The sequence below is a fragment of the Ovis canadensis genome, chromosome 4, assembly GCF_042477335.2.
Source record: "Ovis canadensis isolate MfBH-ARS-UI-01 breed Bighorn chromosome 4, ARS-UI_OviCan_v2, whole genome shotgun sequence".
Classification (NCBI taxonomy): Eukaryota; Metazoa; Chordata; class Mammalia; order Artiodactyla; family Bovidae; genus Ovis; species Ovis canadensis.
In genome coordinates this window covers 27,711,785-27,738,849 of record NC_091248.1, presented here as the reverse complement: position 1 = coordinate 27,738,849, position 27,065 = coordinate 27,711,785, and the positions used below count along the sequence as shown (strand labels likewise).

The following is a 27,065-nucleotide window of genomic DNA, read 5'->3' as shown; positions in this document are numbered from 1 at the left end:
CATGGTATTAAAATATGAGAAAAGCTCGCTCACACTCTCTCTCTACATGAGGACAGACCTAAAAGGCAGTCACCTGTAAGTCAGGGAGAGTCCTCACCAGAAACCACAACAGCTGGCACCTTGATCTTGAGCTTACCTGCTCCAGAACTGTGAGAAAATTGTTTTCTGCTTTTTAAGCCACCCCGTCTGTGATACATTATTATGACAGCTTGGACACACTGTGTTCAGTGCTCGGTCATGTTCAACTCTTTGCGACTGCGTAGACTGTAGCCCGCCAGGCTCCTCTTGTCCATGGGATTCTCCAGGCAAGAATACTGGAGTGGGTTGCCATTTCCTTCTCCATATTATCTCTTTTATCCTCACAATAATCCTAAGAGGTAAACAGATGTCCATTGGCATTCAAGCCAGACCCCTGATAACACTCATTTCCATTAGACCAAGCTCTTGGGACCTCAGTGAACGGCCAGGGGGCAGGGTGCGGAGGACAAGCAGAGTTACAGGCTGGAAACCTCACTCATGCTGTTTCCTGGAGCTCACTGCACAGCACCAATGATTCCTGGGCAATTCCTTGATGAAGCACAACTGCAGAAAGCCCAGTTCAGACCGTTTTAGCACAGTGCATGGCAAGAGGAGAGAAGGGCATTTAGGGGACTGAGTAAAATCTTCCACACTGAGTTCTCTGCCTCCAACCTGTGTGCACATCAATGGGGCAGAGCAAACGCTAATAAATCTTAGGTAGCTTTGTAATAACACTGAATGTCAGCTTGATCACTTGCAACATGACATGGCAAGACGAAACAATTTAAAAATAAGTTGTTCAAAGATGGGCTCTCTTTTACAGCATCCCTTGCATGTAATAATAGCTCGCTTGGCCACTTGTCAGGTATACAGCCCCTTCAATGCTATTTTCAGATGAAGAATTGCCCCTGATACTATCTATTTGTTATAATCCTGCCAATAACTAATAATCTCCCTAGATGTATCCTAATGACCAGTTTTGCTTCTTATGTTAATTTTTAGCAAAGATTCTAGAAAGCAGGCAGATAAAGAATGAAAGCTGGCAAGGCAGTTTCTCTGCTGCCAGCTTCCTGGGTTGAAACAGAAAAAGAAAAGTTCCTGCTGTTTGATTTAGTAAGAATCAGTGTCTAGCTCAAGCCTCTCTCGTCGGACCAGTCTTACTCAATTGGCATAAAGGAAGAGTTTCCAAGCGTCTGCATTTCATTTCAGCAAGTACATGTAAATTCCCGTGTGAAAGTGAAGCGAAAGTCACTCAGTCACGTCTGACTCTTTGCAACTCCACGCAGTCCATGGAGTTCTCCAGGCCAGAATACTGCAGTGAGTAGCCTTTCCCTTCTCCAGGGGATCTTCCCAACCTAGGGATTGAACCCAGGTCTCCAGCATTGCAGTCAGATTCTTTACCAGCTGAACCACCAGGAAAGCCCAAGAATACTGGAGTGGGTAGCCTATCCCTTCCCCAGTGGATCTTCCTGACCCACGAATTGAACCCGGGTCTCCTGCATTGCAGGCAGATTCTAACCAACTGAGTTATCACCGTGTGCTTTTTCCTAAAGACACAAAATAGCACTGCTGTGCTGCGGCTGTTCTTGTCTGATCCTTATAACCTGAATCTTTTGTGTAAAAGTTTAATTCTACCTTTGTGTCACCTGAATTCCTTAATTACCCATAATTATGTACCTCGCAATGCATCTCACAATCTATGCAACCAGCGATGCTGGTTTGCTCTTTGGGGTCTCTCCATCCTGCATTGCCTTTGAAAGCTGGGTCTTACATTCGTCAGCACGTCCTTATCCATGGAGTTCATTCGCCAGTCACTAAGCACCTAATATGGGCCCTCACTTTGTCAGCCCGGGAATTCATACTGAATATACAACCTAGTTGTCAAACTTTTTTTTTTTTTTTCAAATTTATTGGGATATAGTTGTTTTCTCTTCATTCATCCCTTCTCTTTTCTGACCTCTACAGAGTAACAGGGCCTCCTTTCCTGGCGGCTCAGTGGTAAAGAATCCGCTTGCTAATGCAGGAGATGCAGGTTCCAGCCCTGGGTTAGGAAGATCTCCTGAAGGAGGAATGGCAGCCCACTCCAGTGTTCTTGCCTGGGCAATCCCATGGACAGAGGAGCCTGGAAAGCTACGGTCCATGAGGTCACAAAAGAGTCAGACACGACTTAGCAACTAAAGAACAACAACCGAGCAACAACCACTTTCCACACTGAAAAGCTTAGAAAATGACTTAAAAAAAAAAATCAGTGAGGCCATAAGGAAGTTACCCTCCCTTAATTAAAAAAAGAATCTGTGAGTCAAATTCTAACACTTTTCTGGTCATAAAATACCTTGGGAAATTCTTTTAAATTAATGCATATCTTTGTGTCTATAGCTGTTTTGTTATTTGGATTATATGCCACAGTCTGGGCTAGGGAAGGGACGAAAGCTGATGGGAGAAGAAATCAGGTTTATTGCAATAAACCTCACAGCTCCGCCAGAGTTGGAGGAAGTCTCCTTTCTATGACGTGACAATGCCTCACCAACTACCCCGTGGTCACTCGGCAGTGTGGTCAGCCAGGAACAGAGCTCCCTGTCCACTGTGTCCACTGCCCTCACCAGCAGCCCACAATCCCATCACTCCTCCCAGGGAGGTCTGCAGCCTGGGAGAACCTCATGCAGAACCAGACGCTGAATGGCTAAAGCTGTCACTGCAATCTCAATCTGTAATCTTTATAGAACCTTAATGAGAAGAGAAGATGCGGAAAAAGTCAGCTGAGGATTTTAAACACGGGCACAAATGAGGTTAGTTGGTATGAACCCCACTTCACATTCTGCTTCCCCCGCTCCAACCCCCAAATCAGGAGCGATTTGGGTCTATGTCAATTTCAGGTCATTGTCAGATAATAAGAAGAGAATGCCAAGGACAAAGAAACCAAATCGGGAAAAAAAATAAAAGTAAAAATAAAAACCTCTGACAAAGCCAAGCCTCTAAATATAGCTTTTCCACTTTCCTCAATGCAGCTAATTCTAAGATATGTATTTCTGATTCTACTCATTCTGTTTTAAAAGAGAAAGACCACACCAGGGTAAGCAATGCAGGGTGGTCAGACGCATGACCTAATGACAGTGTGGGGAAGCCACTACAGAAGACGGCAGGAGCGCTGCCAGACGGTGTGGCGGGGACCAGTGACTGACTTCCACGCAGAGTCCACTGATGTTTTCCAAGTACGGATGGCTCTTACTGAAATGAAAATAGAAAACGCAGAACCAGAGCCCATACTAAAAATTCAGTTTAGTAAAGACAGAAGACTGCCCACGAAAGTAGAGGGTATTTGGCCTTGCTATTTTCAGAGAGAAAGGAGCCTTCCTCCTGCAATCTTTAGGAGATTAGGATACCATTAGGATAAAAGCCTGTCAGTCCTCGCAAAGGAACACTGAACCGCTGTCTGTATCTTGTGCATTTGTTTTCTAGTGCCCCAGATGATGTTTTTCTGAGTCATAGGATTTGTTTGCAACTACATACACTTGCCAAAAACACGGAGAATCGGCAGAGATCAGCAAGAAATGGCCAGCTATTGCAATTAGTCCAAACTGATAAAAGTACAATCATAAGGCACTCGCAGCTCCTCCCTACCCTCAGCCCCCTTTCTTATTAAGCAAACTAATTTTGAAATTATTAGAACATCACAGGAGAATGTGGAAACAAGTTCAACCTACCCAATTTCAGTGAGAGTGTATCTAGAGAGGACCAGCTGCAATAAATAAGCTCTACTAATGATTTGAAGGGGCGTAACAAAGAGCGAGAGGTCAGTGAGTGGAGGGTTTGGTTTCTCTCATGTCTCATCCCTGGGTTGGGAAGATCCCATGGAGAAGGGAATGGCTACCCACTCCAATATTCTAGCCTGGAGAATTATGGACAGAGGAGCCCGAGGGGCTACAGTCCCTGGGGTTGCAAAGCATCAGACACAACTGAGCGGCTAACACTTCTACACGTCACTAGTTTTAGTCCTGCGGCCCCTCCAAATTCCCCCTGAACTACCATGGCTACGTCACGGCAACCAAACTGTCCTGTTACTTCTTCCCTCCACCTCACCTCCACCCCCCAAGTCATGCGCACCCTCCCTGGGTGTCCAAGTTAACCCTGCGTTGGTCTCCCAAGAGCTCAGCCACACTCAGGATCACAGCACTTCCGCAACCACTGTTACTTACTTGGTGGTGATTGAAACTTCATCGAGATCAACTGTGGCAAGATGGGCCACTATCCCAACAGAGATGGTACTCTCCAGGGCACGCTGTGTCATGTTCAACACGGGTGAATCCCCTCCTGGAAAAACTCTTGCTCTTCTGACCACCTCAGAAGCAGACCCCAGCAATGAGTGAGCCACAGGGAATAAGTGTGTATGTGTGTGTGTGGGGGTGGGGGGGGCAGGGGCGGGGCGTGGTAAGAAGGGGCAGGGAGTTGGGTACGAAATTTCTCAAATAGGGAGCAAAAGCATGAAACTCCCCCCGCCAGCTTCTGGTCACCAGATGAAGTGAAGATAGTAGTAGGAATTTGGGGGATACAGAGATATCTTAGTATCTTTTGGTAGGATATGAAGAGCACTTTTGACTTGAAAAAAAATCAAGAGCATATCTTCTAGAACACATACATTGGAGCATTTAAAAAGCAAGTAAAAATAAGGTTAAAGGCATTCTGGTGAAGCTTTTCATAAATGATCCCAAAGACAGCAGGAGACGAAAAGAAAGGATGTTCTTCTCAGTCAATGTGTCAGAAAACACAATTTGAAAATTTGAAAATTCTAGTTAATTCCCAAACCTTCTGGAATTTGTGTCTTCACTCAACTTATTAGTTCCTACTGACCTGTTACTATGCAATGTTGTGAATGTTAACCACATTCTCAAATTGTTATTGTCACAGGCAACCCACTGCTAGTTAATATAATAATAAACATTTTTTTGATGATGATAAACATTTTGTACGCTGACCAAAACAATATAGTGTGTCACTTCTTAAAGTTAAAAAAATTCAGTATATGATTTATACACTATTCAAAATACTTCAAATGGCGCTGTTTTTTTTTTTTTTTTAATGTGCTTCTGTTTATCCCATAATCCTTTTAGTATTTGCTTGGCAATTCAGCAAAACTCTTTAAACTGAATAAAATTAGGATTTTGTGCTTCTATGTTTACAGAAAGAGCATATCAGACTGACAAATTTGATAATCTTAAAAAGAAAGAAAGAAAGAAAAAACTGTTCTCATTTCAAAGGTTCAAAAAATAAAGGTTATTTACTATGCAGACCAGGACTTGTTGTTTTTATGATAGCAAATTAGAAAAACATGGTCAGAGTTAGAGGTTACTCAATCAGGTTGAAGCTAGGACCTTTGTTCCAGCAGTCCTTGTTCCTCAAATTATATCTGATAATGTTTTAAAGTCTAAACATATTTTAGTTCAAAACGATACTCAGCTCTTAGATATAAAATGGCACTAAGCTTTCAAATATCAACAAGTTTACCCAGTCTCTTCAACTGATGTATTTGTTTTCAGAGTAATCTGTCACTCAGGACCTCTGAATTATATCTGAGGAGCTGAAACTTTGAGCTAGAATGTTTGTTTGTATTTTCCTGTGCATAATCATAGGAGAGGGGCATTAATACAGGGGTTGGTATACTGGCCACTACCAAGGCCTATTATTTCAGCAGAGCCGTGGCAACAGGGCAATTGTTACATACTTTCAGCCTGTGTTGTGTCAAATGGAGGACTGGACCAACGTGTCAGCAGACACAAGCAGTAAAACATCCCAAACTAGTTGCAAACCAGAAACAGTATCTCTATTTCTCAACAATTCAAAAAAAAGAGGGTGATAAACCTTCCCCTAAACTGGCTACCAAAGTATTATTATCTGTGAAGTAAGATGGTGCCCATCAACTTAAAACTGGCGAAATCGTATTGAACTGCATTTCAGAGCGAGGCGGGAACTTGAACTGCTATTGCTCTGCGGATGTCCACGTGGGTGGGCGAACATATGTTCCTGCTAAGCAGAGGAAGTGGTACACCCGGATTTCTTCCTAAGTGCGAGGCCTTTATAAACTCGTCCTCATGGCGCTGTTTTAAATAGAAAGAAAATGACACACAGTCCCCAACCAGGCTTCCTAACTGTTTGGAGAGGGTGGCCACTTTCCCAAAACATTAGGTTACTGTGGGGGAATTTTCCAAAATTGTCAACAATTCCGTTTTTAAGCTCTGTGCTGCTTCTCCACATGAAACAGATGCAAGGCCGCACGAGCTATATTTGGCCTCACGGGAGATGTCAGCTATTTCTGCAGTGCTGACTCCTACCTGACAGTGGAAGACGTACTCTGGTGTGGTTTTCTTAAACTTCATGTTCCAAACCAAGGCTACTCCATCTGGTTCATGGGGAGCATCTTCGTTGTTGTTGTAGGAAGCGACCATCAGCTCAGGGTACTAAATGGAAGAAGTCACAGGATGGGTTACGCCAAGATGACAACACAAGGGAAAGATTCTTATTGCAACAGACGCATGCTATATTATACACTTGAAATGGTACTTGCTTTTTAAGCTGTGGCAGACTTAATACCAGAGCTTCCCTGGTAGCTCAGCTGCTAAAAAAATCTGCCTGCAATGCAGGAGACCCTGGTTTGGTTCCAAGGTCAGGAAGATCCCCTGGAGAAGGGATAGGTTACCCACTCCAGTATATTAGGGCTTCCCTGGGGGCTCAGATGGTAAAGAATCTGCCCGCAATGCGGGAGACATGGGTTCGATCCCTGGGTTGGGAAGATCCCCTGGAGGAGGGCATGGCAACCCACTCCAGTATTCTTGACCTGGAGAATCCCATGGACAGAGGAGCCTGATCTACAGTTGATGGGATCATAAAGAGTTGGACATGACTGAGCGATTATAAGCACAGCACAGCACATACTTAGTCCCAACTTCGTGTCTCAGCCCAATGAATCTGGTTTCTACCCGCAACATTCCACATGTGCTTGTCATAGTCACCATCAAAGTACACACACTGCTGAACCTCTGCGGTATCTGACGTTTGGGCGGCTTCCTCCTCTCTCCTGTGCTGGCTTCCATCACACCTTTCTCTCCCACTCTTCTGAACCACTGTTTTTAGCCTCTGCAGCTCCTTCTACTACCTATGGGGGGCTGGGGCTGTTTTCTGTCCTCTTGTTGGTGTCTGTTTACACATTCTTCCCTGGTGATCTCATCCAATAGCTTTTATTAGCATTCATATACTGACAATGTTCAAACATTTATCTCTGGGCTTGATTTCTAAGATGCATATTTTACAGCTACTGGAGATTTCTCAAGGCTGTACATAGACACATCAGATGCAATGCACAGGAAAGTGAGCTTGTTGCCTTCTACAAAAAGCTGTTTCAACATTCCTCTCATTAGGACTTTGCACTGACTGGGCCAGACGCTCCACGTTCATTTTTACCCCTCCCTCTTTCTTCTCTACATGCTGCTTCAGAACTTCCTCAAGACCTTTCAAATGTATGCTTCTTTCTATCCTTAACGTCAGAGCCTCCTAAATGAATTTCTTGTCTGGATGAAGACAACAGCATTTTAAATGACTTTCTGCTTCTAGGCTTGCCAGGCCCCGCGCTCACCTACTCCACCCTCCATCCTTTGTCAATATGACTTTACGAAACATGTATCTGGCTAAGTCGTTTCTCTGCTTAGAAAAGCTTAATGGCTCATCATTACTTTCAAGATAAAATCTAGGTCATTTAGGATCCTTCATGATCTGTTCTTGGAGGAGGAAATGGCAACCCACTCCAGTATTCTTGCCTGGAAAAATCCCATGGACGGAGGAGCCTAGGGGGCTACAGTCCATGGGGTTGCAAGGAGTTGGACATGACTGAACAACTGAGCTCACACGATCTGTTAGCTTCTACTTTCTCTGCCTAATCTCTTACAACCTACCCCCTTTCCTCCCAACCCCTACCTATGACCCAGCCTCACTGGGCTAGTTCTGAGGTTCATAGGTACAGCCTCTGTACCATGAGTTGACACTCACTCTCACTGAAAAGCCTCTCCTGTGTTGGTTACATTGTTAACTTATTTGTTAAGACTCCATGTAGGCGTCAAGTCCTCCAGACCTAATCCTACCTAATCATTCACCACCCCTCATTGCCTCTCATCACCCCCCTTAGCATTACGTATGTCCCCCTATTAAGGCACGTGTCAAGTTGTATTATGGCTTTTCCCGGTCTATGTCCACGACTAGATTGTAAGCTTTTTGAGTGTAGGGACTTGGTTTTATTGACCTCTGAATCCAGGCCTAGTAAGTCCTAGCATGATAAACTTGTGCCAAAATCTACTGAATTACAAATACTCTTTTTTTATGTTAGTGACTCTGCGCTCAGCAGCAAGATCCTATCTTTAATCCTTTGTTGTTAAATAATGCCAACAATTAGAAGCTCAAGTGAAAGAAACTCAAGTAGTAACATAACTAAGAGGACTCTACAGCAAGTAGAAATACCTACTCACTATACATGAACTCTGCGTTGAGCGTTAGAAATAGACAGGTTGAATCTCATGGCAAGTATTTATGAGTCAGAGTACATTGTATGAAAACGTCATTCCTACCCGGGATTTCCATACGGCAGCCCCATTAAATATACTATCAGGATTATCAGGATTATAGCAGATCATACCACTCTTTGCTCACAGGTAGTTTAGTTTTTTCCTTCTTATTCACTACACTGTATATATTTAACATAAGTTTGTCAGTAAAAATTTGAACATCAGCTTTTTTTTTCCTATCAAAGATAATTAAGCCTGAGTCTTCTATGTGTTTTATTCATTCTTTGAACTCCCCCAGCTTAAGAAAGCTGCAGAGAGTTACAATTTACCAGTTGGTGCAGAGGAAGTATAAGCCTGCAACGAGACGCATGTATGTGGCCGCCAGGGGAAGTAATCATTCTTTATTAGAAAACACTCCTCAGCGGATGAATCAAAGGCCTATTAAGAAAGGCCTTTGATTCAAAGCCCACTCAAAGAAACTAACATCCAGATAAACACAGAAGTCTCCAGACTGTCCATCTGAAGTTTAACTAGGTCACATGGGAAAAGGCAACTCTATAAACATCAACACCACTACCCCAGTGGCCAATGAGCAGCCAGATGTGTCTGGAATAATATCCCACAGCTTCACATCTGGGTCTCATCGCTGGCTCCCACTTTAAAACAAAATCTTAAATTATTGGGCTTAAAACCCCTTTAGAAAACAGGGAGAGTTTTTTTCAAATACCAGTGAAATGCTATTGGTGTAATTTCTATAACTGGGATCAAAAGGCCTAAAGATACTGATTAACTCTTAAGTCATGAAAGTGTTTATGATTTCAAAGTCTCCTCTAGTATGTCTGTTTGAACATGACTAATCAATATTTTCTTATTTTCCAACAAAAAAAGTAGTCATTCTCTGCATGATTATTGAAATATTAAAATTATTATTTTAAAGAGAATATCAACTCCTGGGAAGTTGGTGATTATTCACAGGGCTGAATTATCTAATAATTAACCTAGGGGAATTTTACTCAGAAATTGCCCACTCTGCTCTCAAGCTGTTTGTTCTTATAAAAAATAAAATCTGACATTTACTAGCAAGGAAGGAACCAACATGCTTTAAGTGTCATTATGCATCTAACAAGGGGCTGGGTGACATGTTCACTCACTTGATTCTTGCAGTTGTCTAAAGCAACGGGTTTTCCCATTTCTACAGACAAAGCAGCCCAGGTAAGAAACTGGGTAAGGAATTTGTTCCAAGTTAAGTTGCTAATAAATGACAAAGTGAGATCCTGCTTGAAGTCTATTTGTTTCAAGACCACGTCTCTTACACTGTGGCATGCCTCAAGTGGCCCCCAAGCATATGTAAGGCACTAAAGTATATTAGTCACTCAGTCATATCCAACTCTTTGCAACCTCGTGGACTGTAACCCACCAGGCTCCTCTGTCCATGGGATTCTCCAGGCAAGGATACTGGAGTGGGTTGCCATTTCCTCCTCCAGGGGATCTTTCCGATCCAGGGATTGAACCCGGGTCTCCTGCATTGCAGGCGGATTCTTCCACCAGGGAAGCCTATGTAAGGCCCTCAGTTCAATAAGTAAAATGTGGGACAAGACAGAAAGCACACTGGTAGATTTCAGGGGGTAGGGCCTGGGGAGGGGGAATAGGGACTTAGTGTTTAATGGAGACAGAATTTCAGTTTAGGAAGGTGAAAAATTCAGGAGGTGGATGACGGTGAGAGCTGTACAACAATGTGAATGTATTTAGCACCACTGAACTGTAAGTTAAATATGGTTACAATAGTATGTTTTATATTATGTGACTTTTACCGCAATAAGAAAACGCAGGACGAGAATGTCAACAGTAACATGCTTTGCTTTACAGGCACTCACCATTTAGTAGGAGGAGGTGAGCCATGTGTATGGAAAACTGCAACACGAATAGAAAAGCAGGACATGCTACGATGGAGATAGGAAAGGAGTTCTATCAAAGCCCAGAGGATAAAGGAGCCACTTCAGCTGGAATGTGGTATGCCAGGGAGAGATATTGAAAAGGACTTCTGAGAATAAATGAGATTGACTGGGCCCTGTCACATGGGAAAGTGATAGGAGAGCAGAAATAGAAGAGTATAGACAAGGGAACAAATACTGATGCCAGAGATTTCTCTTGGGTATCAGCCTGGTTCACAATAATTCTCCCAATCCTTGGAAACTACCTCAATACACAGATGTCAAACTCCCCAGGGAGAATTCATTCATCCCAGCTAGGGCAATCATATTCTCTACCTTGTTAACTGTAAATTTTGAAATGAGACATAGACTCCCTGGGTTGCAAATGAGTCAAGTAATGACAGCATTCTATTGGTGAAGCCTCTCAAGCTGCCCAGATTTATACTCCTGAGTCCCAGTTCTTTGTCTTTTCTGTGGATTCCCTGAGTACTCCAGTGACTAGAATAAATTTCCCTCTTTGCTGAAGGTAGCCAGGGGTAAATTTTTCTGAGCTAATGCAATGGAGAACACATTCAGAAAACAGTGAGGTTATAGCACCTGGCTGGGAGGCAAGTAAGGCGAAGAGATGAAAAAGATTAAAGGGCTGGAGGTGCTTCAAGACATTCCCACAGAAGTCACTGAATACAGGCTAATGATTTTAGACTTTATGCTGGGAGTCACCCTCTGCAATTGCTAATATTTCTAATTAGACCACTACTTTCACTACTATGCCACCTTTATTGAGCACTTTTACTATACTAGATACTTTATTAAAGTCTAAGCTTTTAAAGTACATTAATTCATTTAATACTCACAATAAGCACGGGAGCGAGGTTTGATGACTATTTTGGGAATGAGAAAACTTAAGCCAAGAGAAGTCAGGTGACTTGCTCAAGGTGACACTGAGGGCAAACAGGTAATCATTACAAATAGTAACCTGGAAAAAGTACTTAATAGAGAACTGAGGCAGGAAGACCAGATAGGAAGCTATTTCCTGATATAAGCAAGAAGAAGATGGCATGACATACAGTAGGGATCGATTCCACATGTAAGTAGATTTGAATTGGTGACAGTGGGGGTCTTTTTGCTACCATAAATTTGACTGGGCTTGGCAATTAAATGAGCTATCCAAGATTACTTGAAGGGGGCGTGGTTGAAGGGGAAGTGGGGGAGGAATAGAGGGAAGTTGGCGCTAGCAGATGTAAGCTATTATGTATAAAATGGATAAACAATGAAGTCCTACTGTATAGCACAGGGATCTGTGTTCAATATCCTGTGATAAACCACAACGAAAAATAACAGAATAAAGAACACACACATATATGTATAACTTTGCTGTACATCAGAAAGTAACACAACATTGTAAATCAACTATACTTCAATAAAAAAGATGACTTGTGTTTGTATCCTGAATGACTCCAAGGTGAGAGGATGCAAATCACACGTGAGAGGAATACACAGGGTGGGAGAAAGATCATAAATCTGGTTTTGTATACAACTGCCAAATCTGTCATGTTGAATGCAGACAGTATTATTGACTCCCTCTATTACACAATATTTGATGAACAGCAAAGTTGACATAACTCCCCAAGGGCCCCAATGTCCTTCAGGAGATAATGACTGGGGGCTATTTTGCAGATATTGCCAAGGTAAAGTGTTCTTGTTTAGGAAGAAGACCAAGGAGACCTTTGATCCAGGAGCTCAAAGCGAAGCTATGAGGAATCTTATGGTTTTTTCCTCCCCCACCCTTGCCATTCTGTTGCACTCGTAAGTACACACGTCTCTGCTGGACTCGAAGACTATGCGTCTGTCCTTTTCCTCTTTCTGAACATCACGGGATTCCACATAGATTTACTCAGAAAGTCTCTTCATCCCATAAGTATGTAAACTTGGTAATTGAACGCCACTAAATTGTTAGGATGTAGGAACTAGGGGTTCTTCGGTGTTGTGTTCATCAAATTCCTTTATTATCCTTTTTTAAAATTTATTTTTAATTGGAGGATAATTGCTTTACAATGTTGTGTTGGTTTCTGCCGTACAAGAACATGAATCAGTCATACATATACATTTAGCCCTTCCTTCTAGAGCCTCCCTTCCAACCCCAACCCACCCCTTTATCCTCGCAGATCCTGGAGCTGAGCTCCCTGTCTTATACAGCAGCTTCCTGCTAGCTACTTATTGCATACACGGGAGTGTATATATGTCGATGCTACCCTGGAACTAAGGATTCTCATTCCTTTTTCTTATGCTTCATATAAAATACAGTCTTCAGAACTGCAAACCCCTTCCCCACACTGCAGATGACAGATTACACAAAAATGGGGGAAAACCGATATAGAGTCTCTATGGTAGAACTTCCGCCCTTTCCAGTTTCTCTTTCAGCAACACGAACAATACACAAGATCCTGTGTGGAGACGCATCTCCCTGTGGGCAACAGGTAGATGTCCACCCCATGCCGAGGCCAGGTGGGGACCAGCCCTACCGGCGAGGGTCCCACCACCTCCTCCAGGAGCGTTATCAGCAGACCCAGGGACTCAGCAAAAGCTGCCCTTGAGCAATGTGTCAGATAAGGTTCCTGTGTAATCTTCAGACTGTGAACAAGTGAATGAGCCGCACTAAGTGTTTTCTCCACCTTGGATCTGATTTCTGCACACACGACCGAGCGTGCTTACAGACCACCCATGCGCTGGCTGGCAGGAAGTGGCTGGGTACACCCCTGCCTGCATCAGCCTCTGCACGACTGTGCCCCGCATGCTCTCTTGTTTGGATGTAAGAGGAGATTCAAGAGGAGAGAACACTCGCCCACTTTGTGGCTGTTGACAGCCTGGTTGCGGGGGATTACATTCCTCTTCAGTGTTCTGTTCCCCAGCACGATCACATGGGGCTCTTCACATCATCCGCTTCACTGCTCTGCCGGGAACACTCTCTTCCCCCCTCCCTTTCTCTAATCCCAGTCTTCTAAGACACCCTGTCCAACAAGAGGTACAGACTCCGATCTCCACTGAACCCTGAAAGCACCTGCTATCAGCCCTACGTCATTCAGCACTTAGAACCTCTTGTCTGACTTCTCAGCCCGCCAGGCTTATCTGTCCCTGGGAATCCTCAGGCAAGAATACTAGAGTGGGTTGCTGTGCCCTCCTCCAGGGAATCTTCCTGACCCAGGGATCAAATCTGTATCTCTTAAGTCTCCTGCATTGACAGGCAGGTTCTTTACCTCCAGCACTACCCAGGAAGCTTGATGTTACGAGGGTGAAATAAAATAATGCCTTTGGAGTAGCTGGCACAGTGCCTAGCATATAAGAAGCACAAATTAAAAGCTAGCCATGGGGACTTTCCTGGTGATTCAGTGGTTGAGAATCTGCCTTCCGATACAGGGGATGTGGGTTCAATCCCTGGTTGGAGCACTAAGATCCCATGTGCCTGGGAGCAACTAAGCCCACGTGTTGTAACTCAAGACGCCTGTGTGCCTCAACTACTGAGCCTGCGCCCACGCTCTGCAACGAGAAGCCCGAGCATTGTAACTAGACAAGCCCGGGCACCACAGTGAAGACCCAGTGAAGCCACAATGGGAAAAAAGAGAAAGAAGCTAGCCATGATCACTATTCCCAATAAAAGCACAGATTAAAAGGAAGAAGAGATGTGCTGTGTAGAAGTGCCCAGCATCCATCGTCCCTAGCTCCCTCATTGCTGTTATATCATTGTCATTACAGGAGGGAACACGGCATGACCACCCGATGACCACCCAGAGCACAGGCTCGTGAGTTAGATCGCCGCAGTTCAGCTGTGTGCCTCGACGTGCATTATGTAACTTCTCACTGCTGGGTAAATGACACACTAAGCGAGTTGGCCATTCAGCAAGCTGGCTTTTGGTAACTCTGCCTGCTTTCCCTAGAACGTTACACTAGGGAGTTGAGTGCTTTCATTAGGAGTGCTACACTAGGGAGTTTAGTTAGATTTTTTTTTTTTTTCTCTTACAGGCAACAGGGAGTTTTAATCCATGGAGTAAAGTGATCAGATCCGTATTTTAGAAAGATTATTTGGCTAGATGTCTAGATAGAAAACGATAGGTGGACAAGTTTGGGTGCAGAAAGACCATGAGAAGATGAGCAATACGACAGGGGTAAGATAAGGAATATAGGAGTAGAGAAATAGACAGTCCTCGTGACTGAGTAAGTCTGGGAGATAAAGGAGAGGAAGTTTTTGATGTTAGTGATGAAAGGTTTTTTTAGGCCTTTGAGTATGTTGTGATGGCTTTAACACAGAATTGTTGTTTTTGCTCAGTTGCTAAGTTATGTCTGATGCTTTGTGACCCCATGAACTTCAGCATGCCAGGCCTCCCTGTCCTACACTACCTCCTAAACTCATGTCTGTTGAGTTGGTGATGCCATCCAACCGTCTCATCCACTGTCACCCCCTTCTCCTCCTGCCCTCAATCTTTCCCAGCACCAGGGTCTTTTCCAATGAGTCAGCTCTTTGCATCAGGTGGCCAAAGCATTAGAGCTTCAGCTTCAGCATCAATCCTTCCAGTGAATAGTCAGGGTTTAGAGTAGGCAAAAAAGGACTTTAGACGTGTGGAAATAATGAGTTAGTGATGAATCTGCCATTCTATGGGACACCTGAATGGATCTGTCTCTCTGGGGTGTAAAGTGGAATTCAGGAGAGATTTTCGGTGGGGACAGAAAAAGACTGCCCATGTGATGGCTGAATCGATAGCAGTGGAAGAGATCCCTTCCCACAGACAGCATGTCCAGAAGAGAGAATGGGAGCATGACCAGGAGGATCACGGGGTAGAAGAGGAAAAAATAAGTCTTAGAGGAGTTCAAGAACTAGAAGAGAGTCGCGTTGTAGAACTCAGTGGAAGGAGAATATTTTTAGAGGTTTGAGAACGTCAACAAAGCTGGGTGACAAAGAGAGGTCAGGGTAGATGAAGGCTTAAACATACCCACAGGATTTGACAAAGCACTGGCGGCCTTAGTGAGAGTGGTTTCATGGAAAGAATGGCCCGGCTCCTGGGCTGGTACCTGGCACAGAGTAAGTACTCAATGGATATGAATAACAGAGTGCAAATTTAAACTGAAACTTCAGCAAAATGAGAAAGAAAACCATAAGCATACAAGAAAACTATGGGTCAGTGAACACATCCAAATTAGCGAGGCAATTCTCTCTTATTTTTTGTAATACAAATGCCATGAGAACACAAGTCCAGTTTGTCCCGACCCAACAACAATTCTTACCTGGAGAGACCAGTCCATACAAGTGACAACTCGATGCTTGGACCAATGCTCATCGTAGAACTGACGACTGAAAGAAAGGTTGGCTCCAGCCTGGATGTCCCTAGGAGGGTTTAAAGATCAAAGATAAATAAGATGCCTCAAAATGGGATTCCATCTCTACTGCTCATATTGAAAGAACAAAATGGCAAGAGCATGGCACACAGTACTCTGAAGCCAAAGCATCAACTTAGAGAGCAAACGCTGATCATAAATGACCACTAAAGGCAGCCTCCTTCATGCAGAGTTCTCTCTTACCTGGCCCAGATAAGGTTTCCACATGTTGTTCCAAGCCTGGTGTGAAATGTCAAATTTGTTTCAGGTTCCCATCCTGACCAGTTCTAAAGCATTCTCCTCCCCCTAAAACGTTCTGCCTTGGAGCAGAGTTTACAAGAAATCTCCCAGCTTTCAAGAAAGCACAGCACACTGGGAGATTCTTTGATATCAGTGTCAACTGATCTGGCCTTAGACCAGAAGTGTACGCAAGTTTCACTTTACCTATAATTTCTGGTTTACTGTGGCGGGCGGCCTCCTTGTGCAATAGCAAGTGAAAAGTTGCACAGGGAGACAGGCCTGCTGGGGGGTGGGCGGGGTGAGGGATTCACCAAACATTGTAGGTACTTAACATAGACCAGAATAGCATCCTGGTGGGGGAGGATTACATTTTGGCCAGTGTTGATTTTTTTTTTTTTTGGCTGATATTCAACTGGCCACAGACCATCCTCTGAAGAACTCTGCACTGATCATACATTTGCTCCACAAGACTGCGTGTTTAAGTTGGGTCATACTTAAGTTGGGTATGGATCCCACATAAAAAGCTGGATCCACATAAAAAGCTATCTAGACTCCTCGGGCCTCAGTTCAGGAATTCCTCCCCACTCACCTTATTTTCTGTTCTTTCTTCTGTTCTATGGCCTTGCACCCTGCACCACTTGTCCGATTGGGTGACTTGATCTCTGGCTAGGTATTTGGGTTCCACAGAGCTAACTTATTATGACTTTTTCTCCCCTAGCTAACTCTTCCTCAGCTCCACCACTGCAAACTCAGACAAGTTCCTTACACTATCCTTTAGTGTCAGTCACTCAGTCGTGTCTGACTCTCTGCAACCCCACTGCTGTGGCCCACCAGGCTCCTCTGTCAATGGGATTCCCCAGGCAAGAATACTGGAGTAGGTTGCCGTTTCCTCCTCCAGGGGATCTTCCCGACCCAGGGATCAAACCCACGTCTTTTGCATCTCCTGCATCGGCAGGCGGGTTCTCCACCACTAGCGCCACCTGGGAAGCCCCAAGAGGTACATACACCCAAGATAATACTGTGCCAGGCCCAGAGGGAAACAGGACTCAGAATATTAAGTGAGCCAGAGAGTAATGGCTTTTTAAAATTAAACAAATATAACATGTATATTCAAACTACTGTCTCTTTGATATAGTCTATCAATACTATCAACAGTTACGAACATTTTCAGAACTCCCTTCCAAACCTGTTTACATGGCCTTGAGCATCTTCAGCGTTGGCCTTTGACAATGTATTTGAATTTTAGAAGTAGTAAAATGTCAGGTCTGATGAAAACAACAGGTGATCTCATCTTTTCATATTGCCAAGAGAAATTGGTGGCTAAACATCAGTTCTGTCTCTCTACAAAGCTCATAAAGTGCCTCCTATTATCTACGTGAAGATGGTTGACAATACACTTGCTGAAGTCACAGGGCAAGTTGCTTGGGGCCATAGTTTTATAGACAGGTTTTTTTTAATCTGTAAACATATGCTTGCACATGTGTTTCCTAAAAGGCATATATACATAATCTTACGGTATCATGAGAGGAAAAAGTTGCCAGTCTCTGTTTGTTGCCTTGCACATCAGTTAAGGTTCTCCTGGATCTCCTGTTTATTTTCCTCAGCTTCCTGTTTGCTTAGACATCAAAACTAGACCTCCTGGATATAACGTAAATCTCCTCTTACTGCTTATAAGGATGTTTTCCCAGAGGACAATGTACATGACTCTACCAGCCCCTATCACCTGGACTGTCCCCCAGATATCAAGTTCAAAAGCATTTCACTGAAGCACATGATAATTACAGGGAAACTCTAAGCCAGAAATCATAACCAAAGCCCTTAGCCAGAGCTGTTCAGCAAGATCAGCTCTGGAATTTCAGTCTCTTCTGATTTGTCAGGCTTGCAATTTGCCTACTCAAAACATAAATGAGTTCAGAAGCAACAGATAACTTATCACAGTATTTTTTTTTAACTGCACACAAGAAACTAACCCGTCTTTTTCCTCCAATTCTCGACCACTGTAGTCAAAGAAGATATCGGAGTCTTCTGCCAGGGCTCTCTCAATTACCCGTATTGTCCGATCAAAAAAGATGAGGAACTCCTCTGAGTGAAGGATCTGCTGTTTTTCTTCCTCTGTCAGCTCCCTTGGGGGAGCTTTTTTATGTAAAAGAGATTGTTGGGAAAGACAAAAAAAAAACCAAAAAGGATAATTAAAACATTTCAAGAGGAATCCAACTCTTGAAAGACACTGTTTATCAAAAGAGAAATAGGACACAGTAAAATAAGCCATTGTTAGCATTAATTCTAAATTACTCTTAAATTCACACCAAAGGTTTTTTGCAGATGTCTGCATTGCCAGCTTTACAAAAAGATGTCATAAGAGTTGAACAAATATTACAAATGAAGATGATTGTGTGTTTTAATAATCAGTTCTGAATGTTACTTTCTTTTGAATTGAACTTGAAAAACAGCTCAAATAGTACATAGTAGAGAAATCTGTAAGACCATGTATATTAGGTTGTAAAGCTATGGTTAAGCTGCACTTACCAAATAATTAAGAACTATCTATAATACGCTTCCCTGGTGGCTCAGAGGTTAAAGCATCTGCCTGGAATGCTGGAGACCCAGGTTCGATCCCTGGGTCAGGAAGATCCCCTGGAGAGGGAAAATGGCAACCCACTCCAGTACTCTTGCCTGGAGAATCCCATGGAGGGAGGAGCCTGGTAGGCTACAGTCCATGGGGTCGCATAGTCGGACACGACTGAGTGACTTCATTTTCACTTTCATAATACGATTCAGATACGATTCAGATAGCACCTTGCCTCTTTCTACTGATAAATTCATTTTATTTTAGATAGTTGCTTGATAAGGTTGTTATATAAATTCCCCTCAAAAACTAAAGCATGTCCTTGCAAACCCACCTTTACCCAAGATGTCTTCTGCTTTTGAACAAACACAAGAAACAAATAAATGCTATAAGATACCTCACAATTGTTTTTATGCCTTACTTTCCAGCATGATTAATCATACAAAACTAAATCTGAAGATACAAAATGAGGCCAAGAGAGACTAAATAACTAGCAATATGTCAGTGTCTGAAAGTCAGCTCACCTCGGAGTCAGGATTAGGTTACAAAAACTGTTCCTTCAGTAGCAAAGTTTACATAAACCTATAAACGAAGTGTTAGGAACTCCTCCAGAATGAGAAATCCCTAAGGGCAGAAACTGTCAGCTGAACCATTGTGGCTCTTCAGGAACTCCATTTCAACTTCCGTGCAGAGAGACTTCAATAAGTGTTTGATTGATTATTCTTCTAGTAGGATCAGAAGCTCCTGAAGTTTAAACTTCAGGAGGAGGGCAGTGCATTAAAGGTCCCTGGGTGGAATCACTCACCCACAGGCTTTCCCAAACACTTCCACAACCATCCGCATAACTAGGACCAAAGTCCACCTGGCTACATGATCAGAGGAATCATTTAGGTGCAGTCACCTGCAGCATAAGGTTTTATGGAAGAGTTATTTGACTTGATTAATGGTATCTTGAAGCCACTGCCTTGAACAAGGACCTACTGTATAGCACAGGGCGCTATGCTCAATATTATGGAACAACCTAAATGGGCAAAAAACCTGAACAAGAATAGATACATGTATATGTATGAAGGAATCACTTTGCTGTACACCTGAAAGTAATACAACACTGTTAATTTAGTACACTCCAACATAAGAAGTTATTCCCTGAAAACAAATGGGGAGACCAATTGGGAATATATGGTAATGGTTCAGAAAAGAAACAATGGGGGTTTAAACTTAACCAGTGAAAGTAAGGACTGAAAGAGAGCAGATTCTTGTACAGTTTATTAGAGCTGGTGACCCACTGGATAAGAGAAATAAAAGAAGGCGCAGGGAAGTCTTTTTGCAGAGCCACGGAAGTAGGTCTCAAACCCGTAATGTTCAGAATGTCTCCCCCATTGTGGCCTGCCCTCCTCTGCCCCAAATCAAAATGAAAGAGGTTCTAGACAGACTCCCAAAGTCTGTATTTGAACAAGAAACTTGAATGATCATGACGTAGTTGGCTCACACCTTATAAAATGCTCTCCAGGTGATGTTATACCAAAAACATGATTCATCCCCTAAGCAGAAGGTAATCTCCAAATACAGTTCACCCCAGCGATTCTAAGAGGCAGAGGGATTTCTTTGTTGCTGAAATCTCCAGAGTCCCAAATACGCCTGTGTATACTGGGACTCTATAAGAACCTCCATCAACATCTGCTGAGAAACGCTACACAGACACTGGTTTGAGAAATAGTGAGGTAGGCTGTGTGTAAACCATTAATAACCAGAACTCTATAAAATTGACCTGGAATCCGAGAGCTACTATGCCATTTGCTAACTTGGATTCTTCAATCAATAAAAGCTCTCTAAGCAGCAGTGTTATCTATAAAATGAGGCAACGATACCCAAACTTCAAGTCTGCTTTAAGAGTTAAAAATAAACACACTAGCAAATAGTTGCATGCATTTGAAGTCGCTTCAGTCATGTCTAACTCTTTGTGACCCTATGGACTGTAGCCTGCCAGGCTCTTCTGTTCAAGGGATTCTCCAGGCAAGAATACTGGAGTGGGTTGCCATGCCCTCCTCCAGGGGATCTTCCTGACCCAGTGATCGAACCTGAGTCTCCTGCATCTCCTGCACTGCCGGTGAATTCTTTACCGCTGAGCCACTGGGGAAGCTCAGCAAATAGTTGAGCATTCAATAATCAGTTGTTTTGTTCAGTTGCTCAGTCATGTCCAACTCTTTGCAACGTCATGGACGCTAGCACACCAAGCCTCCCTGCCCCTCACTATCTCCCAGAGTCTGCCCAAGTTCATGTCCATTGAGTCGGTGATGCCATCCAACCATCTCATACTCTGCTGCCCTCTTCTCCTTTTGCCTTCAATCTCTGGTCACTACTGCTACATAAATAAGCATCACTAAACTAGAATACTACAAGGTCAAGAAGAATGTTTTATTTTAAAAAGCTTCATTTGACTTTAGTCACTGCTGATGAATGACTTGAAACACACTTGAAATTACTCAGAGAAATAGGAATTTTTTCCCTTTTATTCCTATTTTTATATTTAAAAAATATCTATTCTATTCTGCTTATCTTTTTGAGTTACTTTTATTCCACCTGTATCTTTCCTTACAGGTCCATTACTTTGAATAAAAAATAGTTCCTGTGTAATTTTCTGTAAATATTTCCCCCTGTACTTTATTGTCATTTTGATCTCAGCTTTAAAGACATATAACTTCTTCTCTAAAAGAAACCTAAACGGCTGATCAAAGTGTATTTGCAGAAGCCAAGTTCAGGTAAGTGAAGCAGGAGCCTCTCCACATATTATGTTTGACAATACAATATTTGGGTTGAAACTAAATTGCTACAGAACCAAAACAAAGAACATATTTTATATTAAGCTTTGATGTCTAACAGAGATCAAATGACATGATTTGTTAGCACAAAATAACAGATGAGTACTTTTTAAAAGTCATAAACAATATTCAACTTAGGAGTTAAATAGAGCCATAGTTATGTTTGATAAGACCCCAAACCTCTCATATTTAAGAATCTTTAAACTGATGTTTTATTACAATGTAATGAAAACATAATGGACTATCCAGGAACCATAATCAATATCAGTATTCAGGAGATAAAACCTCTCCAGACACTGTATTTCACGAGAAGAAAATCAGTGTATTAATGGAGTCCACAAAATTTAAAATATAAGCATAAACAATTTGAACCTGAACAGTCTGACTCTAGGATAGACCTCAGATTCTCCCTGAAGTTTCCGTTTCTTCAGTTTTCCCCTATCCCTGGAACCTAAATAATTGTTTTAAACATCTTCACTGCATGAAAAGATGGGAATTAATAGCCACAGGCATGCCAGAGAAAAACAAGGACAACAGCAATGTTTGATTTTTCTTACAAGTTAAGCAGAAAGTGCTATTATAGCAGGTTTTGTTGTCTGTTTTTGCAACATGGACTATTTCTGCCAAGAGCTGGCAATATTTTATGCATTTAAAGTGATCTTTCGTAAGAAATAAAGATTCTTCAGGAAAAGCAGAAGATGTGGTTATTACTTTCATATAATCCAAATAACAGGACCAATTTCAAACTTACTGAACTTTACCCGAACAGTTAACATTCAGCTTCAATAAGAAGTATGAAAACAAAGCCCTAGAGTCATAAAATTCAAAGTTTAGAAAACTGCCCAATTTCTATGAAATCATAGCCTGAAAAATTAAACTTTGGTATGAATTTTATTTTAGGGTCTATTTTTTATTCTTTTTATTACTAAAATACTAATTTGTCTTGGTTTTGTTTATGACAATACTTTTTTTATGTGTTTCTCATAGTGATCCTATCCTATTTGCTATGCTTTCTTGAGTTTTCTTATTGACCTGAATGTGCATTTTTTCAGTTTCTTTTTTATTTACTCTATTTACTATACACTATATCTTTTGATGTCTAGAGTTCCTGGGTTTTTTGTTCCCTGTAAAAATGTAAAATCCATAGTGAAATCCACAATTTATATTGAATATTATACAACCTCATTTTAGGTCAAAAGTAATTTTCAAAATCTCCATTTCAGAAATGCTTTTCTCAATGAGGTAGCTTTAAATTTCAATGTAGAAATTACATCTTTTAAATAGTTTTCAAAAATATATCCAAAAGGTTAAAAAATAAGTAAGTAAACCCACATAACTTAAATATTAAATCAGATTAAGTAGGCACAGTGGTTCTTAGAGAATTTTACAGTGAAATCAGTTCAAAAATAAGAGTAAGAAAAACCAAACTGAATAAAGAATGATGCCCTTCTCTGACGTTAATGTGAGGTTTATGAGTTAATGTGCAATTATAAGAGCTAAGTTTCTGATTCTGTTGTTTTAAATTTCTAAACATGAAAATACTAGGACACTCACATACAGAAATTTCCTAAAATTTGATTAAAAGCTAAAAGGTACTTGCTGCTTTTCCCAACTCTTTTGTGAAAAAAAAAAAAAAAGTGGGAAGAGTAATAAATTGAACCTACATTTCTTTACTGTTTAATGAATTTTGATGTCACATGGGCAAAAATGTCAAAAGCTAGTGAGCACAGATTTTTTTTTTCCCCATCTTCCCCTCAGCACTCTTTTTTAAATTCTAAAAAAAGGCCAGATTTCTCAAAAATGTGTTCCCTGGTTTAAAACCGTGTATGTCAAGTTTCAGCCCAGAGCAAATGTTTATGGCTAAGTAATAAATCCCTGAAATTCAGGGTTCCTATGGAAGTGCTGACACAGCCCTGCCTACCACGCAGCTGTGTGAATGGCGCCATGATCGTATCTGCTAGAGACTCTTTTAAAAGTTTGCAAAATACTATCTTGCTTTAAAAAAAAAAAGCCAGCAAGAGTTTGATGCCAGCATAAACATGCTTTTAACCCATCATGTGCTAATGTGCAGAAAAGCCATTAATAGAGACTAAGACGCACGCATGGCAGTAACAGGAAATGTACTTTCAAACTTCTTTTGGACTTTGAACAGGACTTTAATCAATTCCATGAAGCATGAGTAACAGTTAAAACTGGAGGGCGTTTTTGCTCAGAACTTAAGAAGGAGGTTGCAGTGCTTTGCCAGAGAAGACAATTTGGAGATTGGGGTTGGGGGGCAGGAGGGAATCTGTGCCAAGACACACAAAATATACCCTGGCTCCTTATCACTCAGTACATCTTAAGGATATTTTGGTAAAAAAAATAGTATTTTAGTAAACTCGGACTTATTTTGTCTCTTGCTACACCTGTGTTAATGACATTCTATTCACCAGCTTAAATATATACACATGTTTTTGAAAGTGAAAGTGTTGGTCACTCAATCATATCCAGCTCTTTGAGACCCATGGACTGTAGCTTCTTGTCCATGGGATTCTCCAGGCAAGGAACTAGAGTGGGTATTCTCTTCTCCAGGGGATCTTCCCAGCCCAAGGACCAAATCCAGGCCTCCCACATTGCAGGCAGATTCTTTACCATCTGAGCCACCAGGGAAGCCTCCCCACATTCTTAGCAGGAGTTTAAACGTGAAATTGCTTCAGTCAGATCCTTTTACAATCTCTCAGAAAAAGTAACTTGGGCCTTCTGTGAATGCCACTCTTAAAGATGCTGAATCTACTACCTGTCTACAGCCATACCCTAGAATTTGGCAGTAAAGAGCCACCTCACTCATGCCTGGGCAGGGTGAGGTGAGTCCACATGGCCAGTACATACCCACTCTTACAAAGTCCCTGGGGACAACCATGTGTGCCAGAGTCACAGGCAAATGGAAAATTTTAAAATTGATGTATGACAGAAAGCAAACCAATACAGTAAAGCAATCATCAATTAAAAATAAATAAATGTAAAAATAAAATAAGCTGAGCTTCTAATTAGACTTTTGTTGCTCTAAGCCCGGGACACTTAACAGGAAATATGCAAGAGTCCACCCTCACAGATACTCCGCTTCTCAGTAAGAATGACAATCTCAAATTCTCTTTTTCTCCTTAGGCTGGAAATCTCCAAAAGCACACAAAATTAGATTTCTAAGGACATCAGCTATAGTGTTTCTGGCCTACACCTTTCTATTCTTTTTACATTCCTGCTTTCTTGTGTTTTGAAACCCAGGACTATTACGGGAGGAGGGCACCATGGGGAGGTATATAGGCTTTGGGGTCAGCTCCAAGCAGAGGCCCGGTACCTATACATTATGCATACAGGGCATGTTTTTAAATGTCTCTTTTCCTATTTCTCTATCTATAAGATAGAGACAATAAGGAACCCAGTTTATATTGCTTCAAAAGGGTGTTGCAAAGGGTGCATAGTATCTTTGGAGTGTTAAGGACACAGCCAAACACCTAGTAAGCCCTTACTAAATATTAGTCGTTGTTATCCTGGAGCAAATAGAGGCTGCTCCTGATCTGGGCAGAGCATGGAGAAAACATTCACAGCATAGTCAGTAGTGATGATTGGGCTTCCCAGGTGGCGCTAGTGGTAAAGAGTCTGCCCGCCAACGCAGGAGATGGAAGAGACGCTGGTTCCATCCCTGGGTCAGGAAATACCCTGGAGGAGGGCATGGCAGCCCACTCCAGTCTTCTTGCCTGGAGAATCGCATGGACAGAGGAGCCTGGCGGGCTACAGTCCACGGGGTCACACAGAGTCAGACACGACTGAAGCGGCTCAGCCCATATACACCATAGTGATGGCCATGGTTGACGTTTCTCTATAGCGCACAAGCATAAACCTCAGAATCTGCTGACAAAGTCATTCTATCTGCTTCTTTCCTTTCCTGTTATCATTGGGAATATAGGACGGAGTCAATTAGGTAGCGTGTCAATTGATAACAAGTATCTTGTTTTACTGCTATTTAGTAATAATTTTACAGGACTTTTAAAGGAACTGGACTTGTTGCTGGAATTGTGGATGACCTGTATTTTATTTGTTTCTGTCAGTCAAAACTAAAGGAACTCAGTTTATATTGCTACATGTAATGTACTGAACAATCCCAGAAAACCTTCCATTCTGGAGGCATATATTAAATTTTTTACTTACCTCTATACCCCCTTATGTTGGTTACAAAAATAAAAACAATAAAACAGTGACGCAGTTTCTCTCCCACACTGTACCTTCCTTCACCTCCTGCTTTTTGTCTTCATTTTCCTGTTCTGAATCCTGGCCCCCTTTAGGTTCCACCATTTCCTCATCGTCCTCATCCTCTAGAACAAAGAAAGAGAAAAATGCATTATATTCTTGCCTTCCAACCAAAATCTCCGGTTGCTGGTGGGAGGTAGGGGCAGAGGGTAAAGTTCTAATCATTCGGGGCAACTTCTAAGTAAATCAGTCCACGATGGATGCCCGAGATATGTGCTCATGAATATATGGATACATTATCTCCAGAAGGGGTCTCTTTGAAAGTCCTCCCACCGTGCTGCTGAGAAACCGCTCCAAGTCAGCACCTGCTCCATCTATCCCCAGGCCCCCCGCCACACGGGATGTCTTGGAATTGCATCTTTGACCTCTGAAGCGTCTTCAGAGATGGGCCAGGAACAGATCTTAAACTGTTTCCACCTGCGGCACATTCTCCGCAGGGGACACCTGCTGTACAGACCACTCATTTCCAGTTTCATCCTCACCCTGTTGATTTGGTTTTGACCTACAGGAAAGGGTTAAATACAGGTCTGACCCCAGGTCAAATGCCATTGGCAAGGAAACAACCAGGATAGGGCCCCCCAAAGTCATTGCCATTGACCTGGGAGAAAAAAACTGACCTGAAATGGCATTTACACATTCAGAGCAACCCGTGCATTAATGTGAATTTAATGAGTGCTAACAAATGGTACCAGTCAGCCACCACCACCAGATGTTCCAGTGCCCTTCCTGCCCTATGCAAATGTGCATCCCTTGTGTCTCTTCCCCCTAAAACTGCCTTTCTTGGAGATCCCTTCCATTGCAGAGTGCTTGAAACCATCAGTCACAGGGTAGAGGGTGCAGGGACAAGACAAAGTATAACAACAAAGTCCAACTTACAGGAATAAGACAATATAAACAATTAAAACTCGCTTCTGTGTTTTTTAAATATATTACCTTCACTCTTCAGTATCACATTCACCATAGGTTACTGATTCCATTGGTTCAAGTGGAATTTAAAAGAAATGCCTTCACTTCCTCCACACCCCCTCACTCACTCATACATTCAGTCACTCAACAAATATTTGCAGACTTTCTATACATTCAGAGCTCTGTAGAGAGTCCCATTTCCATGACAACAAATCCTGATATTTATAACAACTCAAACTTTCAGCTCCAACCATTTAGAGAATGTATTATATAATGCACGTTTAAATGCCCAAACAAATGTAGCCTGAAAATCAACTCCAAAAGTTCTGCTGTATTAAGCAAGTGATTTGTGGAGGGAATATCCATTTTAAAAATATGGATGTGTGCAGTACAGTAT

At 42.2% G+C, this 27,065-nt stretch overlaps 1 protein-coding gene and 1 non-coding gene across 12 annotated transcripts in view; one reads left to right on the top strand and one right to left on the bottom strand.

Annotated features, from left to right (window-relative positions):
• The window catches only part of DYNC1I1 (dynein cytoplasmic 1 intermediate chain 1), a 581,233-nt gene that overhangs the window by 126,958 nt on the left and 427,210 nt on the right, over positions 1–27,065 (bottom strand). For all 11 annotated transcript variants that reach the window (XM_069587460.1, XM_069587454.1, XM_069587461.1 and 8 more), the window contains 4 exons: positions 25,738–25,827; positions 18,064–18,226; positions 15,764–15,863; positions 6,342–6,467 (listed from right to left, as the gene is read on the bottom strand). In XM_069587460.1, the coding sequence (XP_069443561.1) occupies positions 6,342–6,467; positions 15,764–15,863; positions 18,064–18,226; positions 25,738–25,827 (479 nt within the window). The remainder of the gene's footprint in view (positions 1–6,341; positions 6,468–15,763; positions 15,864–18,063; positions 18,227–25,737; positions 25,828–27,065) is intronic.
• Positions 18,650–18,722, top strand: TRNAS-GGA (transfer RNA serine (anticodon GGA)). The gene has a single exon. It is a non-coding gene; the product is annotated as a tRNA-Ser (tRNA).